The sequence below is a fragment of the Calonectris borealis genome, chromosome 4 (genome assembly GCF_964195595.1).
Source record: "Calonectris borealis chromosome 4, bCalBor7.hap1.2, whole genome shotgun sequence".
Taxonomy (NCBI): domain Eukaryota; kingdom Metazoa; phylum Chordata; class Aves; order Procellariiformes; family Procellariidae; genus Calonectris; species Calonectris borealis.
This window is the reverse complement of record NC_134315.1, coordinates 81996978-82012979: the sequence shown is the minus strand read 5'-3', so window position 1 is coordinate 82012979 and position 16002 is coordinate 81996978. Positions and strand designations below refer to the sequence as shown.

The 16002-nt window shown below is 38.1% G+C and overlaps 1 protein-coding gene across 4 annotated transcripts in view; it reads left to right on the top strand.

Moving 5' to 3' along the window:
- The window catches only part of ANK2 (ankyrin 2), a 347335-nt gene that overhangs the window by 301607 nt on the left and 29726 nt on the right, over positions 1–16002 (top strand). For all 4 annotated transcript variants that reach the window (XM_075150301.1, XM_075150298.1, XM_075150300.1 and 1 more), the window contains 5 exons: positions 1031–1127; positions 5855–6083; positions 7978–8103; positions 10321–10443; positions 13462–13494. In XM_075150301.1, coding sequence (XP_075006402.1) covers positions 1031–1127; positions 5855–6083; positions 7978–8103; positions 10321–10443; positions 13462–13494 — 608 coding nt within the window. The remainder of the gene's footprint in view (positions 1–1030; positions 1128–5854; positions 6084–7977; positions 8104–10320; positions 10444–13461; positions 13495–16002) is intronic.

Here is a 16002-nt window from a genome sequence, read left to right as displayed (position 1 = left end):
TTCCTTTACAGATACAACTTGGTTTAAGGTTTGCATAAAGACTGTGCTACATGGTCAAATGGATATCTAACAAGTCAGCTGCATATGAGAGGAGGGACAGACACACATTCTGCCTTAACCCTGGTCATGCATAGTTTTTCCTTCAGTTCTTCATATGTGCGTTATAAATATTTGTAACTGCTGTTAGAAGTAAACGCTTCTATTTCTGTTTTCTATAAGCTCAGTGTGATTTTAAGGTAACTGGAAACCAACTGGACATTCTTCACCAAAAGGTGAGGCAGGGACATATATAGAAGAACTTGAAAACACAGCTGCAGGGTGACAGACTGTGCCCACATTTTCAGCTGCATGGGCCAAATAGGAAGCTGGCAATGAATGTGACAAAGAGGGCCGAAACACTTAAGAGACTGATAGGAATCCAGAAGGCTGTCTATTGTACGGCATGATATGGAGGTGCACGTTTCAACGGCGAGATCTTCCAGGGACCTTGGCAGACACAGATTGTTTCATAGGTTTTCATAGCAATGTGCAAAAGAAATTTCTTAGTTATACATATACTGGACCTGAGTCTTCGAATTATTTGAAAAAGAAGTAGATTATAGAAATCATAAATTGTAGTTGTCACTATCAGTAACATTATTACTGTTTCCCAAGCGTAACAATATAGATTTAGCTGCACTATATCTGGGCCAATTTTGCCCCGCGTATGTGAATAGTCTAGAACGAACAATAGTAATTTCTAATAAATTACATCTCTCCCCCCAAAATTCTAGCCTCTTTTAACATTTCTGGAGCTGTGCTACAGGACTCATCATTTGAAAATAATTCGGACACTTTGTTTTCTAAGGGGAAACCCATACGATCCTACTAGAATTAGTGGAATAACGTGGACCTAAGGAGAAGGCATGACTGGGATTATTACTGGTTTCATAGCGATTAAAAACTCAGAAGAATGTCAGATATTTCTTAGAAGCAAGAAAGTTGCAGACTTGCTTGGTTTTAATTTTTTTAAAAATCTCTATCATTTCAGGAGGAACCACCCCTGCCCAATGGGAAGACATCACTGGAACAACACCACTGACGTTTGTTAATGAATGTGTTTCCTTCACAACAAATGTGTCTGCCAGGTACCTACGTAACAAAACATGAGTTTTACAGTGTTACTTTCAAGTGCATGGTTTTTTTTCAACAAATAAACTATTTTAGTTTATATAGTAGAAGGAACGTAAATATTTTGTCTATGGTGTGAACCAATTGGCAAGGTATTTTGGAAGCCCTGAGCTTTCTAGCCCAGACAGATGATGTATGAGAGCTCTAAGCACTACAGTCCTTACCAGCTGCGGAAAGAAATTGATGTTCTTGTCATTTTTATCTCGGCCTTTAGTCCTTTGCAGTCAGCACCTGCTATGATCCCAGAAATGAATTAATGATGTACTCATTCTTCTGAAAAAATAATCTGAGGGACAATTTTCAGGTAGTTAGAAAAAATCTAGTTTCATTTTGAATACTCCTTCTCTCCCAGGTGCAGAAATAAGAAAATTTCCATGGAAACAGAAATCCCTTATTTGGGTAGCTCATTATACATCTTATAAAAGATGTTACTTCCAGAATATCCAACAAATGAGAAATGAAGCAGAAAGGCCTGTAGGTGTACCAAACTGTGATCTAGAAGAATCTCTTCCAACCATCTGTTCTTGTGATGAGATTCAACTGCTGTCTTTCTGAAACAGAATTTCATATTAAAAAATATAAAATATATATGTATGTATGTATTTTATGTATGTATTTCGTATTCTGTCCATGACTTATATCACAGAAATGCTCAAAAATCTCCTCCTCTGTAACAGCAAATGCAGTCCATGACCTGGAAAGTATTAAATTTAGGGTGTGTACTCTAGCAAACAGTTAAAAAAATCTTGGATAACTTGCCCATGAAAATCAACGAATTTCTTTCAGTGCAAACATTCAGTGTCCAGAGCAGTTATTATTATTAGATTAGCTTTGCTATTTAAGAAATAATTTATTCGGTGTTAAAATGAGTTCAGCTCTTGCAGTCCAATCTACAGTGTAACTTCAACATTAGACGAAATAAAGTATTATTTTTCTATACTTTCTCAGTTCAGAGATGGCTTTCTTACCATTAAGTTGGATGCTTTGCTTATGTACATTTCTTTTTAGTTCAACTGAACGTTTTTCTTTAACAGCAGTGACCACAAGAGGGAGATCTTAAAGTGTGTTTTAGCTCTCAGCTGCTACCCTCCTACTTTAAAGGGATAAAGTAAAGATTAATTTAAGAACCGGATGTGGAGACTAGATGCAAAGTTTGAGAGGCCAAAGTTCCTAAAATTGTGAAGTCCCCAGCAGGGCTACACATGAAATGCAGCCAGAATGAGGGTGACAATTTATGGAACTACAATCCATATTAGTAGTGGATGTTTCCTAGTCCTGATGATGACATTAAGATTGATTACTATTGCTAATGTTCTGTGATATAGGTGGGGTCCCATGTAGAGATTTTAATGGGTTCTACCTCTTCTTTTTAATCTAAATGAATGTTTAACAGACTACTTTAACCCAAACATGATTTTAAATGCTGTTAGAGTTAGAAAATGGGATTTTTCATGCATTTAGAGTCAGAGAATTAATTACCTTCTCTGCTGAAGGACAAGATAACTTGAATTTCTTCACTTGTGCCCTGGTCTAAAAGTGCATCTTACCCTTGTGCCCTGCTGAGAATCAGCTGATTGCTGGCTGTTTGCTATTCACAGTGACTTGTTTACGTCTAGTTAAATCATTAATGATGGAGAACAATTTTCCCATTCATAAGACTAATTCTGTCCAAAATGAGCTTGGGAAAGAGATACATTTGTCTAAAATACATGTGAATTAAACTGCAGACTTTGAGGCATAGCTGTTTTCCATTTCCTGAGCTGCAGCCTTTTTAAACATTTAGTATCTGTTTGGGCTTTTTAGCCCCTGGTGTATGACAGCAAATCCTTGGAGCATATGGTGATTTCTCAGAGGATATAACCTCTCCAGTTTGAGTCCATAACATAATTCTCCCACACGTGAAAAGGAAAGTATCGGTATGCGGAGCCTTTATGTACCAAACATGCTTTCTCCCTTTCAAATGTCATCAGTCTGTTTTTTAACCAGTGTGTTTGTTAAATGTTCTGAAGATAAGCACAGCATGAAATTCGCTATTATTCAACTGCAGATGAGTAAGACCAGAGAAATCACACTTGAAAGGTATGCTTTGTGGGTCATAATACCATGTAATCTACAGTAAGTAATAAACCCCCTGTAGATTATATCAGCTTTTGAGGTGTCTTTGACCTCTCATGACTTCTGTCTCCATCCTACGGGTGTCAAACTCAAGCATGCTTTCCCACCCACACAGTGAATTTTATTTAAAAGAAATGTCATCAGCTCCACAGAGAAACTAAATGCAGTGATATCTGAGAAAGAAGGCAGTACGTGTTACTCCTTGTAAAATGCTTGGTGCGTTTCTGCTGTTACATTTTGAGAGAAGAAGTAAAATTGTTTAAAGTGAAAGTTGTAACTTTGCAAAATAACAATTCCGTTTTCTTGATAAAGGTATAAGGAAATTCTGTAAACTTTTATTACTGGGCAATGTTGTCCTGGCCTGAATGGTCCAAAGAAAGGGTAAAGAACCTGTAGTTTTCAGTAAAGAGGAGGGTCATTTTTGACACAGGAGGACCTGTTCTGGAAGCTGAAGTTCTAGATCTGAGTTGCAATATCCATGGTATGTCTTAAGTAACTGTGTATGTTTGATAAGTTTTGAGGTGGTTTGTTCCAATTCACATGCACTAGCAATACTTCGTAAGAGGCAGACGTTAATTTGTAATAATAATGTTAGTGAAATCAGACAACTTATAGACCTTACCCTGTAACCTTAAAGTGTTTCTCTGTCATGGTGGTACCTGAATGAGATAGCAGTGGCAGCTTCTGGCTTCACACCGTGCAGAGGAAGTAATTTATTCCAGTAGTATTTGCCTGTTACTTTGAACATGTTTATGTTTGATTTGTGGTACCTGTGTCACAGACGGGGAACCACTGGTGTAGAAGATTCAGTGTATACATTAGAAAGGTGCTGTCAGTAAAACGGCATGTTAGAAACTACGATGAAAAATGAGTCGGTGATCACAGCCTCTGTGAGGCAAGGGTAGTAGGAATCAGATGTGGACACATCTGCTTTCAGGGTCATCAAAATATAATATGGCTCAGATATAGAAATGTATATATCACTGGCCTTCAATATGCATAACAAAAACTTACCACAAAATCAGAGTTAAAAGTCCCTGACTCAATTCACGTAAGAATAATTTCTGATTTTGCATGCGGTGTTACACAGTGGACAAAATCATTTACATTCACCTAAAGACCCTCAGGTTTTGATATTGTATGTAAGGAATGTACTCTTAGCCTTTAAGCTAGATGATAGAAGAAAAACAAGTGTTTTGGGCAAGGCAGTTTTATATTTCACCTGTTAGAGATGGAGGTCCAGGAACAGACTGAAGGATTAGCAACACATGCCAAAAGCCGTTTCAGTCTCCTGTTCCTCATCAATAAAATTCAGGAAACTTTCACAGCATCCCTGTCCCATCAGAAGTCCGTACACAGTTCACTAACACCCGAGTGCGGTATACTGATGTGTCCAGCACTTAACAGACAGGGAGTTGTAGGATGCCGAGGAAGATTTCAGGGGGCTAAAGAGAAAAGGACGAAATTGCCCACCCTGTAGTTTAACAATTTAGTCATAACCTGGAAGAGAAATGACAGGCTTGGCGTATGACTAGATACAAGCAATTTTAGTAAGATTTTAATGGGACATTACTCTCTTCTGCATCATCAGATGTTCAGCAGCAACCAGCTGTCAAAAAGAACCTGTATTTCTCTAGATGAAAGGCACACATTGCAGAGTCACAGTTAGGGGAAAATACAAACTGTACACTTCCAGTACACCCTTCTCGTCTTACATTCTGTGTAGAAATCAAATAATGACATGTGATGAACAAGAATAAATTCAGAGACCTTTTGGGCAGCTCTAGAAGAATGGTGATAAGATCAATCACTATTTCAGACATCATCAGAATCTGTTGAAACTGATGGAAAACAGAGACCGCTGAGCTTATTCTACAAGAGGTTTATTTCTTGGTAAAAGACAGGAAACGTTTGATGACATATTCTCACTGTAAGGAATCAATTCAGATGAAAACAAAGTTAGGCCATAGCCAACTTTTGAATAGAAGAAAAAACATTTATTGGATCCTGTGATGAATTTCCAGAATTTCTTGATTTTGGTAAGCCATGAATAATTGTTTAAATATTCTAAACATACTTATAAATGTAATATATATTTTTCATAAACACAAAAATATTAAAAGGTTCATATATTTGAATCTCCAGAGAAGGTGTATGAGACTGTCTGCCGCAGGACAGGTGAACTTCTTAAAGCCTTTAAAAGCCAGTCATGTACCTAGAATTAAATAAGCTTCCAGCTGAGTGAGATCTTATCAGAAAGGCAAACAGTGGCCTGGAGTTTGTGCAGCAGGAGTCTCTGTGAAGGGTTTGCATCTGGTATTTAGGAGAGGAAGTTCTGGTCCAAATGCTTTCCCTCTTGATTTTGCTTCATGCTCCTAAGTGCATGGGGAGTACCATGAGCATTCTTAGGCTATTGTTCCCAAATGGTAACTATTTTTTTTACTTTATTCTGACTTGTCATATACAATTGGTGTGGTTACCAGCTGGTGTTGCCAAGATGAGAAGACATATCTTTTTCTTGCTTAAATCTTTCTGTGCTGCTTACACAACTCTTCCTTTTCTTTTACAGATTTTGGTTGATAGACTGTCGACAGACACAAGAATCTGTTACTTTTGCTTCCCAAGTGTACAGAGAGATTATCTGTGTCCCCTACATGGCCAAATTTGTGGTGTTTGCCAAATCACACGATCCCATTGAAGCACGGTTAAGATGTTTTTGCATGACAGATGACAAAGTGGATAAAACTCTAGAACAACAAGAAAATTTTGCTGAAGTTGCCAGAAGCAGGGATGTAGAGGTACCGTACAAGAATCTTGAACAGTTTTCTCCATTTTCGAATGTCTGGTTTTAAGCTAATATTTTCTGCCTTCTATCTACCACAAATACTGAAAAATAATAGTGCCAGCAAATATTGTCATGATGCAGTATGATGCATCATGATAAGATGAAAACTTCAACTTTTGTCAGCATTTCTTTAATTCAGATTCAGAACTCGAGCAGCGACTGCCAACTAAGTATTACGAAATCTTTTTGAGATGGCTAGTTATGCAAGCAGGAGACATTGCCCGTGGTTTTTATTAAACAAAATGCAACAGTCTGTAAGAATTTTGCATAGCTTGGCTGGGGTTTCAGGTGCACAAGAAGACTAAACTCAACAGTGAGCTGAGGTTGCAGATAGGTTTTGTAAATGAACTTTTTCCTCAGTTAGCATAAAATGAAGTTCTATGGATGCAAGCTAGCCCTAAGTTCAATCCCAGTACCTCATAGTCATTTCTGTGGTGGTCCACAGCGATTACTTAGTTTTAATTAGCTCTGTAGCAAACTGCCAGGAGACACCTTGAATTTTTTAGTTACTAACTTCATCTTAGAGGAATGTCTGAGTAAAGATGAGTTTTGAGGGTGGTGTTCTTTGCTGAACTGTTATGTTCCTGAGCCTGATACTAAGTGGGTGTTGCGAGAAAAGGGGAGAGAGACAAAGCCAAAAGGGACAGGTAAATCTCAACTTCCAGCAACTCCATAAATTAATACCATTAACCAAAAAGGCAGTCAACAGTAGTCATGTTTCGTCAGCATCTTTGCATATAAGAAGTTAAACTAGCAGGTTTGATTAATATTCTGCTTTACAAAAAAAAAAAAAAATTAAATCTGTTGCTGAACAGACAAAAGCTTTCCTATGCAGAATCCAGCAAACTGCCTGCCAAGTGCAGTTTTTCTAGCTTCCTCTGTCAGCTTCCTCAGAAGGGATGACAAACTGAAAGTGCTTTAACTACATGCATGGCATATTCTTTTGCTTAGTATGGTCTCTTTTCCATGAGTATCCCACCTTTAAAAAATGTATCCTCACTGTTCCTGAAGCTCTGACAGGCATTTCTTGTGCAGAGCAGCTAGATAAAATATGGGCTTATAAAACTAAATGACAAGGCTGGATTTCCAGAAAGTAAGGATGAGGCATTAATGTATTGGCAGTTTGAAGGGAACATCTCCAAACCTGGGAAGCTGAGATATAAACGTGTGGAGGGGCCATAACAATAGCAATCCAAAGACGTAGGCAGTATCATTATATAGGCATTTCAGAGAGGCTTTACCTGAGGCCTGACTTTCAAAAGCTCTAGGCCTTTACAAATCCAGCTGAAATAAATAGAATCTACTGATAGACACTGTCTTTGCCTGCTGCAACAGACAGTTGCAAGTAGATTAAACACATAGATAACCTAATTTAGAAAGTTTTTGCATTGGTAAAAAGGTCCTCTGCAACTTCATGATATTCCCAGACTGGCTTATTATCCTACCAGTCAAAACAAGGACTTTTGATTTGATGGCTGAAGAAAATATTTCTTTGGCGGCTATGATGAGGCCAGGTTAGCAAAGTGTGCTAAAATTAGAGCCGATAAAAAATCCAAATTAAAATATAGATTAAGAATTTGCCCAGATTCATGACACTGAATATTCATTTTGTCATTTATAATGTCACACTATTGTTACTGAATTAACAATTTATTCCATTTGGAATTTAATAATCTGAAATGTTTCCACAGATTTTAGGTAACTGTACGTAACAAATCTTGTAAATGCTGACAAGTCCTAGCAATTTAAGAAATTGATCGAAACTGCTGTAGAATTATGCTTAAGAAGAAATCCTAACCACCTCACTGTGATTAATTGCTGCTTTGCTTCTTTTTCATTTCCAATAGGTATTAGAAGGAAAACCCATCTATGTTGACTGCTTTGGCAATTTGGTGCCACTAACAAAGAGTGGGCAACATCATATATTCAGTTTTTTTGCCTTCAAAGAAAATAGACTTCCTCTGTTTGTTAAGGTAATGTTATAATATGAGCTATAGATTGTATTTTTATTTTTTGTCTACTTCTGAGTTTACAATAAACTTAGCAGACTGAAAAACAGTTCCAAATTATTTTATGATAATGGATTAAATGTTGACTTGGGTAGTCAAAACAATCAGAAGTGGCTACCTAAAATTTAGTAAAGTTTTTCTCTAATTATCTGTGCCTGTGTTCTGCTATATATGCATGTGTCCAGAGCATTCTTTCAGACACCAAAATGGTACTTCTAGGCATCTTGTTCTCTACCTAATAATCTAAAGAGCTGATCAAGTTTGATCTTGTTCGTTTTTCTGTATCATGGTTCAATATATTGCAGGAAAAAATGCAGAAGCTCAAAAAAATGTCCGAAAACATTGTAGAATTGGCAGAAATCTGTTAAAATATGATCGTTGTACCCTACATTTGTAAATATGCATATGGCTGCAAATTCAGATATAACTGTTCTTCAACCAATCATCCTCCCTTCAGTAGCAGTGCAAAACTTCCTTGGGGGTACAGTAAGAAAAGCGTGGCTCCTTTTTGGATACTTCAAGTTACGGTTTTACCATATTTTTGAGAACAAGGGAAAAAGGAAGTAATTAATTTTGATAAATTCCCGACTGTAATCTAATTTTATCCCTGTAGTGTATATTACTGTACTATTCTATTTTAAAAGCTTTTATGTGAGTAGGAAAGTTTGTAAAACAAAAGCCAAAAGAAAAAAACTCAATTCATCCTAAATTAACTAACTCTTTAGCCCTAGCTATAGAGCCAGTGACATAAACACCACGGTGCGCAGGGCTCATCTGCGTCGTTCACGAGATCTGCAGGGAGCAGTAAGTCATGTAAAAAAGTGCTCTCACTGTGGTCTGTGCCAGCAGCAGAGAGGGCTGCTGTCACCGAGCCACCATCACCTTGTCTTCCGGAGAGAGAGATTGGGAGGGCACTGCAAAGCTCTTCCCACAAACTTTTCCTTCTACTGGGACATCCCGACTACAATGGAGTACACTGTTACCATTACAGAAAACATTTTGAGAGAAATGCTTTATGAAGAGAAACTTCCAAAAAGTGGAGAAAATCAACCCACTCCCTCATTGTATTAAATTTGCTGTATGCTGCTAGAAAACTTTTAAACTCTCTCCCTCCTTTCCAGCAATATTTTGTAAGCTTGTTTTAATTTAGAACTTTATTTATGCCACCACCTACCTTTGGCTTTGCATATTTTTCTCCATGATGGATTTTCCAAAATATGTTCAAAAACATGTGTGTCTTCGCATCTAGTATTTTCAATCTGATAATGTTAATATACATGCTTCTAATTGTATCATTGTATCAGTTCAGAAAACTAAGAATGAGGTAATGCTTTCAGTTGTGTTTCTTCTGTGATATCGTACGCAATCCTCCTGACATTATGTACAAAAGCTAAAACTACATCACCAGTATCTTAAGTTCTAAGTCCTTACACTTTTTTCTACTAACAACTGTGAAAGAGATTTTTCTAAGATTCACTGCAAAAACTTAAAGTATGGCATGATGTAGTATCTTTTTTAGATAATAATGGTCATACCTATAAATATATTCCAGTAAATTTCTTCATTCTAAGACTAGGATTTATCAATACATTTGAGAAAACATTTTGCAAGAGAAGACATTTTAAGTGTAATCTTTCACTGTTTTCAGCCACTCAGCCAAAAGACTAGCCAAATGAACAAACACAATATTTAATACTAAAATTTTAAGCAAAGAGTTACTGCTAAGATCAGCATAAATACGTATTCTTGCCATATGGGAGAAAATTACTTAGTTCTTTTTGTCACCTAATACAAAATGAGTCTCTGTTATGACCGTAAAGTCTGGGGAGCATTTCAGTGAAAAATGGGTATTGTAAATTATCACAGAAGCCCAATCATACTGGAATGTCTCTGTGCTTTTAAGACTCTGGTTACAGTGGTAGGACTGCCTTCTGTAAAGAAGTTTCTAATGTGTAAGCATGTACATGCCTGTGTCTTCTCTTGCTTTGACACACAAATACATCCGTATGTACATTTACAAACAAGCAGGAAGAAAAAAGAGAAAACACATTATTTTTGCCTATGTGGACTTTTTCTCTCACATCTAGCCTCTTCCTGCTAAATAGCTTTGAGTGGCATAAGTAGATCATACAGCAAAATAGCAAAATAATAGATTAAATGTCTGTATGTTTGCCCTACCAGGTGCGAGATACCACTCAAGAACCCTGTGGGCGATTATCATTCATGAAGGAGCCAAAATCTACAAGAGGCCTCGTTCATCAAGCCATATGTAATTTAAACATCACTTTACCCATTTACACAAAGGTACTGTGAAATTATACTGATCTATAGTCATCAGCATTATAATATAAACAAGAAATGAATAGGAGGACAAAATATTGTTAAAGCTTTGTAGTCAGGTATTTTAAAGAAGAATAAATACCACCCAAGGGCTTTCAATTTCTTGGGTGAAAGTGTTCAAACCAGTGAACCAGTGTTCAGACTTGGGTGAACCAGCGTTCAAAGATGTTATCGAGTATTTTCTGAGGACTCTAAAGAGATGACAGAAGGGAGACGAAAATCCGATTTGGACTACATAGCTCCCATGGTTTCATTTGGTGTTGCACAAGACCTGCACTACTCTTATTTCATACAGACATTTTACCCAAATTCTGTTCAGGGGTGAGACAGATCTAGGACTCAATGAGTACCTCTAGGTTCATTTTTTGTTTTACTAAAGACTTCCCACACTGTCTTAACCATGTCTCGTGACACCTTTCTGGAGGTGAAGTTACCATTCATACCTGTTTCACAAAGTGTAAGTGTAATGTCTGTAGATCATGTGATGTTCTTAAGGTATGAGTCATAGAATCATAGAATGGTTTGGATTGGAAGGGACCTTAAAGATCATCTAGTTCTAATGCCCCTGCCATGGGCAGGGACATCTTTCACTATATTAGGTTGCTCAAAGCCCCATCCAACCTGGCCTTGAACACTTCCAGGGATGGGGCATCCACAGGTTCTCTGGACAACCTGTTCCAGTGCTTCACCACCCTCGTAGTGAAGAATTTCTTCCTCATATCTAATCTCAATCTTCCCTCTTTTAGTTTAAAGCCATTACCCCTCGTCCTATCACTACATGCCCCTCTCCAGCTTTCTTGTGGGCCCCCTTCAGATACTGGAAGGCTGCTATAAGGTCTCCTCGGAGCCTTCTCTTCTCCAGGCTGCACAGCCCCAACTCTCTCAGCCTGTCTTCATAAGAGAGGTGCTCCAGCCCTCTGATCATCTTCGTGGCCCTCCTCTGGACTCGTTCCAACAGGTCCGTGTCCTTCTTATGTTGGGGACCCCAAAGCTGAATGCAGTACTCCAGGTGGGGTCTCACAAGAGCAGAGTAAAGGGGGAGAATCACCTCCCTTGATCTGCTGGTCACGCTTCTTTTGATGCAGACCAGGATACGGCTGCAAGCGCACGTTGCCAGCTCATGTTGAGCTTCTCATCAACCAGCACCCCCAAGTCCTTCTCCTCAGGCCTGCTCTCAATCCATTCTGCACCCAGCCTGTATTTGTGCTTGGGATTGCCCCGACCCATGTGCAGGACCTTGTACTTGGCCGTGTTGAACTTCATGAGGTTCGCACGGGCCCACCTCTCAAGCCTATGAAGGTCCCTCTGGATGGCATCCCTTCCCTCCAGTGCGTCGACTGCACCACACAGCTTGGTATCGTTGGCGAACTTGCTGAGGGTGCGCTCAATCCCACTGTCCACGTCGCCGACAAAGATGTTAAACAGCGCCGGTCCCAATACCAACCCCTGAAGAACGCCACTCGTCACTGGGCTCCACTTGGACATCGAGCCGTTGATTGCAACTCTTGGAGTGCGATCACCCAGCCAATTCCTTATCCACCGAGTGGTCCATCCGTCAAATCCATGTCTCTCCAATTTAGAGACAAGGATGTCGTGCGGGACAGTGTCAAATGCTTTGCATAAGTCCAGGGAGATGACGTCAGTTGCTCTTCCTTTATCCACCAATGCCATAACCCTGTCGTAGAAGGCCACCAAATTTGTCAGGCATGATTTGCCCTTAGTGAAGCCATGTTGGCTGTCACCAATCACCTCCTTATTTTCCATGTGCCTTAGGATAGTTTCCAGGAGGATCTGCTCCATGATCTTGCCAGGCACAGAGGTGAGACTGACTGGCTTGTAGTTCCTCGGGTCTTCCTTTTTTCCCTTTTTAAAAATGGGGGTTATGTTTCCCCTTTTCCAGTCAGTGGGAACTTCACCAGACTGCCACAACTTCTCAAATACGATGGATCGTGGTTTAGCAACTTCATCCACCAAGTACAGGGACTGAAAATTATTTGTCATTTGTTTCATTTGCCAATTTGAAAGTTAATGGGTTTTGCAATAGCATTTTTAGCTAACTGCCTCGTGGTGATAGTGATAAAAATGTAGCAGATTTGAGCTGTAGAATTTCGAAAGTTTATAGCTGAAAATATTTTCTTAGACTAGATTTTAATATTACTTTGACTTTTGATACTGACTTTTCTTCCTACATGTGATCCAATCTTTCAAGAATCTATGAGTACGTCACATTGTGTAAATGGTCTTTCTTCAGAATATTTTTATAATGGTTATTAATGTACCTGGGGAAAAAAATAGTCCAATATCAAGGGCAGAAAAAGGAGAGAAAAACTCTAGTATGAGTTAGTATTTATAAATAATAAGATTGAGAGCAGCTGAGTTCTCATAAATCATGGGAGTGCCCTTGATTTCCGTTTAAGTGAGATCAGATATTAAGCAGCACTTGTTTCCTTAGAAAGAGTCAGTTTATTGCTATTCTGTGATAACTCGGATTTTTTACTGTCCTTGTTAGATTAAGAGCTGCATGCCTTTTAGGAATGTATTAGGCTGTTTGCCCAAAATCTTGCCTGTTGGTGTTCATTTTTTCTCAGCATTTTTAGCATATAATATAATCTTTATTATAGCATTTTTGTATAATTTATAAATAACACATCTCAACGTATTTTATTCATGCTAATTTATGGGTACAAAAGCATGTATATATTTTAAGTTTTGGTACAAATAAAGATCACTAGAAGTCTAACACCCAGAAGCAACTTTTCTGTTTGTAGTTTGCTTGATTCTGCAGCCTTTTGTGTTTTAAACTGACAGTTTAGTTTTGCCACTTTTTGACATAAGAAATCAATTGCAGAAACGTATTGCATTTTCTTCTTTTCTGTTAAATGTTGTCAGAAGTTATTTTTTCCTACTCTCTTCCAAAAAAATTTGCATTTTGCCTGCTCTGTTTTCCCCTTCTCTTTTTGCATGGCATTTTGGAACTGAAAGGAATCAGAATCAGATCAAGAACAAGAAGAAGAGGTAATGTTGCTATAACAGCATGTTATTGCTTATGCATACTACTAAAATACGACTAACAGATATAGCTTGGAAGATTAAATCTGTTGTGAAACAGGCATATCAATCATTAGCTCAGTGCTACAAAAACAACGAAGAGGAGTGCACTTAAAAGGATCTTGCACAGGCTCATTTTTGGAATTTACCGAGTTTAACTTTCCCAACGTTAAAGTTCTGCTGATTCAGATGCACTGATTTTGGAGGTGTATAATAGTTCATTTTGCTTTCAAAACAGTTCCTTAATAATTTAAAAATTATTTTGCTGAAGAATAAGCCATACAAGTGTATTTCTTTAAGCTTTATTCTCTGCAGCACAAAAAAGGGGGAATGGGATTGGGTTTTTTGAATCTGAGAATAATTCCGCATCCTAAAAATAACGTAGGGTTGCTACTAGACTTGTTTAAAGTATTCAGAACCAGTAGATCATTGGCACAGTATACTTTGTATTAATACCCCTAAGCACGGTCTGAATGTGCTTCCTCTAGTTGGTGGTGGTGGGTAGGGGGAGCGGAGGCAGAGGAACAGACCTAAATACAACAATTGCCTCCATCAGCGAGTTCCCCACTCCTGGGGGGAGTCTGGGACCAGATTGCAATTGAATGCACTACCTGTATGCCTGAAAGGTCTGCAATTCACAAATCCTGTCCATTTGTGACATCCAATAGACTGGATCTTACAGATTTCTGAGTTGGATTACTGAAGTCCAGTACAGAATCAGTGTTAACCCAGAAGTTACAAGTAAGTTTACCCCAAGTAAAAGGTGTAGAGTTCTCATCTTTAGCATAAACTGAATTGCATCTTAGTAAAGAAATGTGGCCAACTCCCCCATACATTCCCAGCCCCATTCTAGCAGTTATAGATGTTTCTGAAGGTCTGACCCCTACGTGAGGGAATAACATTAGAAAAGCATCCCCACATTTTGATGATGTTCAGCTGCTGGAAACAAGTAAGAGTGCCAGCACTGTGAGAATAGCCTGCTCCCCAAAGACAGTGGACATCTTTTCCATGAACTGCAAAACAGAGTTCAGAAGTTTTGCTGCACGGATTGCTGTTTCCTATTACCGTTACAGAAATATTTACCACTCCTCTTTCAGTGCTGAAATACAGGCACTGTCAAGTGAAAACATGGCCAAAGTTTTTAAGCTAACTCCCACTATATTCATTTAGAAGGTAACATTTCTTACCAGGTAATCATTCAATTTCTTATCAAGAGCATGAAACTAATTCTTTTAGCCTCTATAATGTTTATGCATTCCCAGTGAAGTCCCCAAAAGTTGTTTTTAACAAATCTATGCTCTGTAAAAGCAGTGTAAAGGATATTGGAAAATTATTTTTCCAAACATTGATGACTTCTTATATTTTTATATAAGAAACTAAAGCACAAAAAGACAAGCTCATTGGTGGCTAAAAACACCTTCCATTTTAAATTAATTTTTGTTTACTTTATTCATTTTTATGTTAATAACATTAATTAGTATGCTGAAATAATTCAGACTGATTTGGAGGAACTTAAAGTAAGGGGAATTAAAGTATCCTAGGGATCCTAGGTTACCATGTAGGGCGATCTGCGCATCAGAGGAATTCATACTATTATGGATCTGTAATACACACTGCTGAGTGTGAAGTTTAATAATGTGAGCCTAAATGATTGCAAGGCATGTACGAACATGTAAGTATTGCCAGTGATTTACTTGTATTCATTTTCAGTTTATGGAAAAGCAAGAATTAGTAATATCTTAACTGAGACAATATATTGCATTTATCTTTACAAAGAATAGTTTTAAACAAGTAAAACCTTTTCAACACCTGCTAAACAACTATCTTGGGGGCTTTAACATACACAGTATGTTGTATCAACCGTACTGCATAGCTGATTTTCATTCCTCACAGTCATCCTACCACCACAAGTTTGTATAGGAAATTAAATGTTTAGTGCTACTTCTAACTTTGTGTACTTTTGCACATCCAAATTTACGCAACAAAAATCTTTTTTTGCTTCTGTGGACAAAAGATTGTGCTAGCAGAATTGGAAAAAAGTCACACTACAAGGCAACTTCAAAAATTTGTTTCTTGAATTTTTATAGTCTGACACTGCATTTTTTAAAATGTTTTTTGGCAAGGGCTATGTTTTCTTTTGAGCAACAGTAAAATTGTATGGCTTTTTCAATCTATACCCAAATACACTCTGAAAAATCAAGAAGATGGCCTCTGAGGGCCGTCACTGCTTCCATTTAGAGGTATCAATAGCTATTAGTGGCGTCAAGTCTAGTTCTTGCCTCAGGCAGTAGCAAGTCTGCAGTCATTTCTGCACCTGCTTTTCATCATCACAAAGTACAGAAGCAAAAATGCAAACCGTGCTCTCAGAATGAATATATACAATGTAACTATGTATAAAGCATACTAGTTGCCTTCCAGCTGGGACATAGGCCTTCAGATGACCATATTGGACTTTTTTTGCTTTAGACAGGAAGA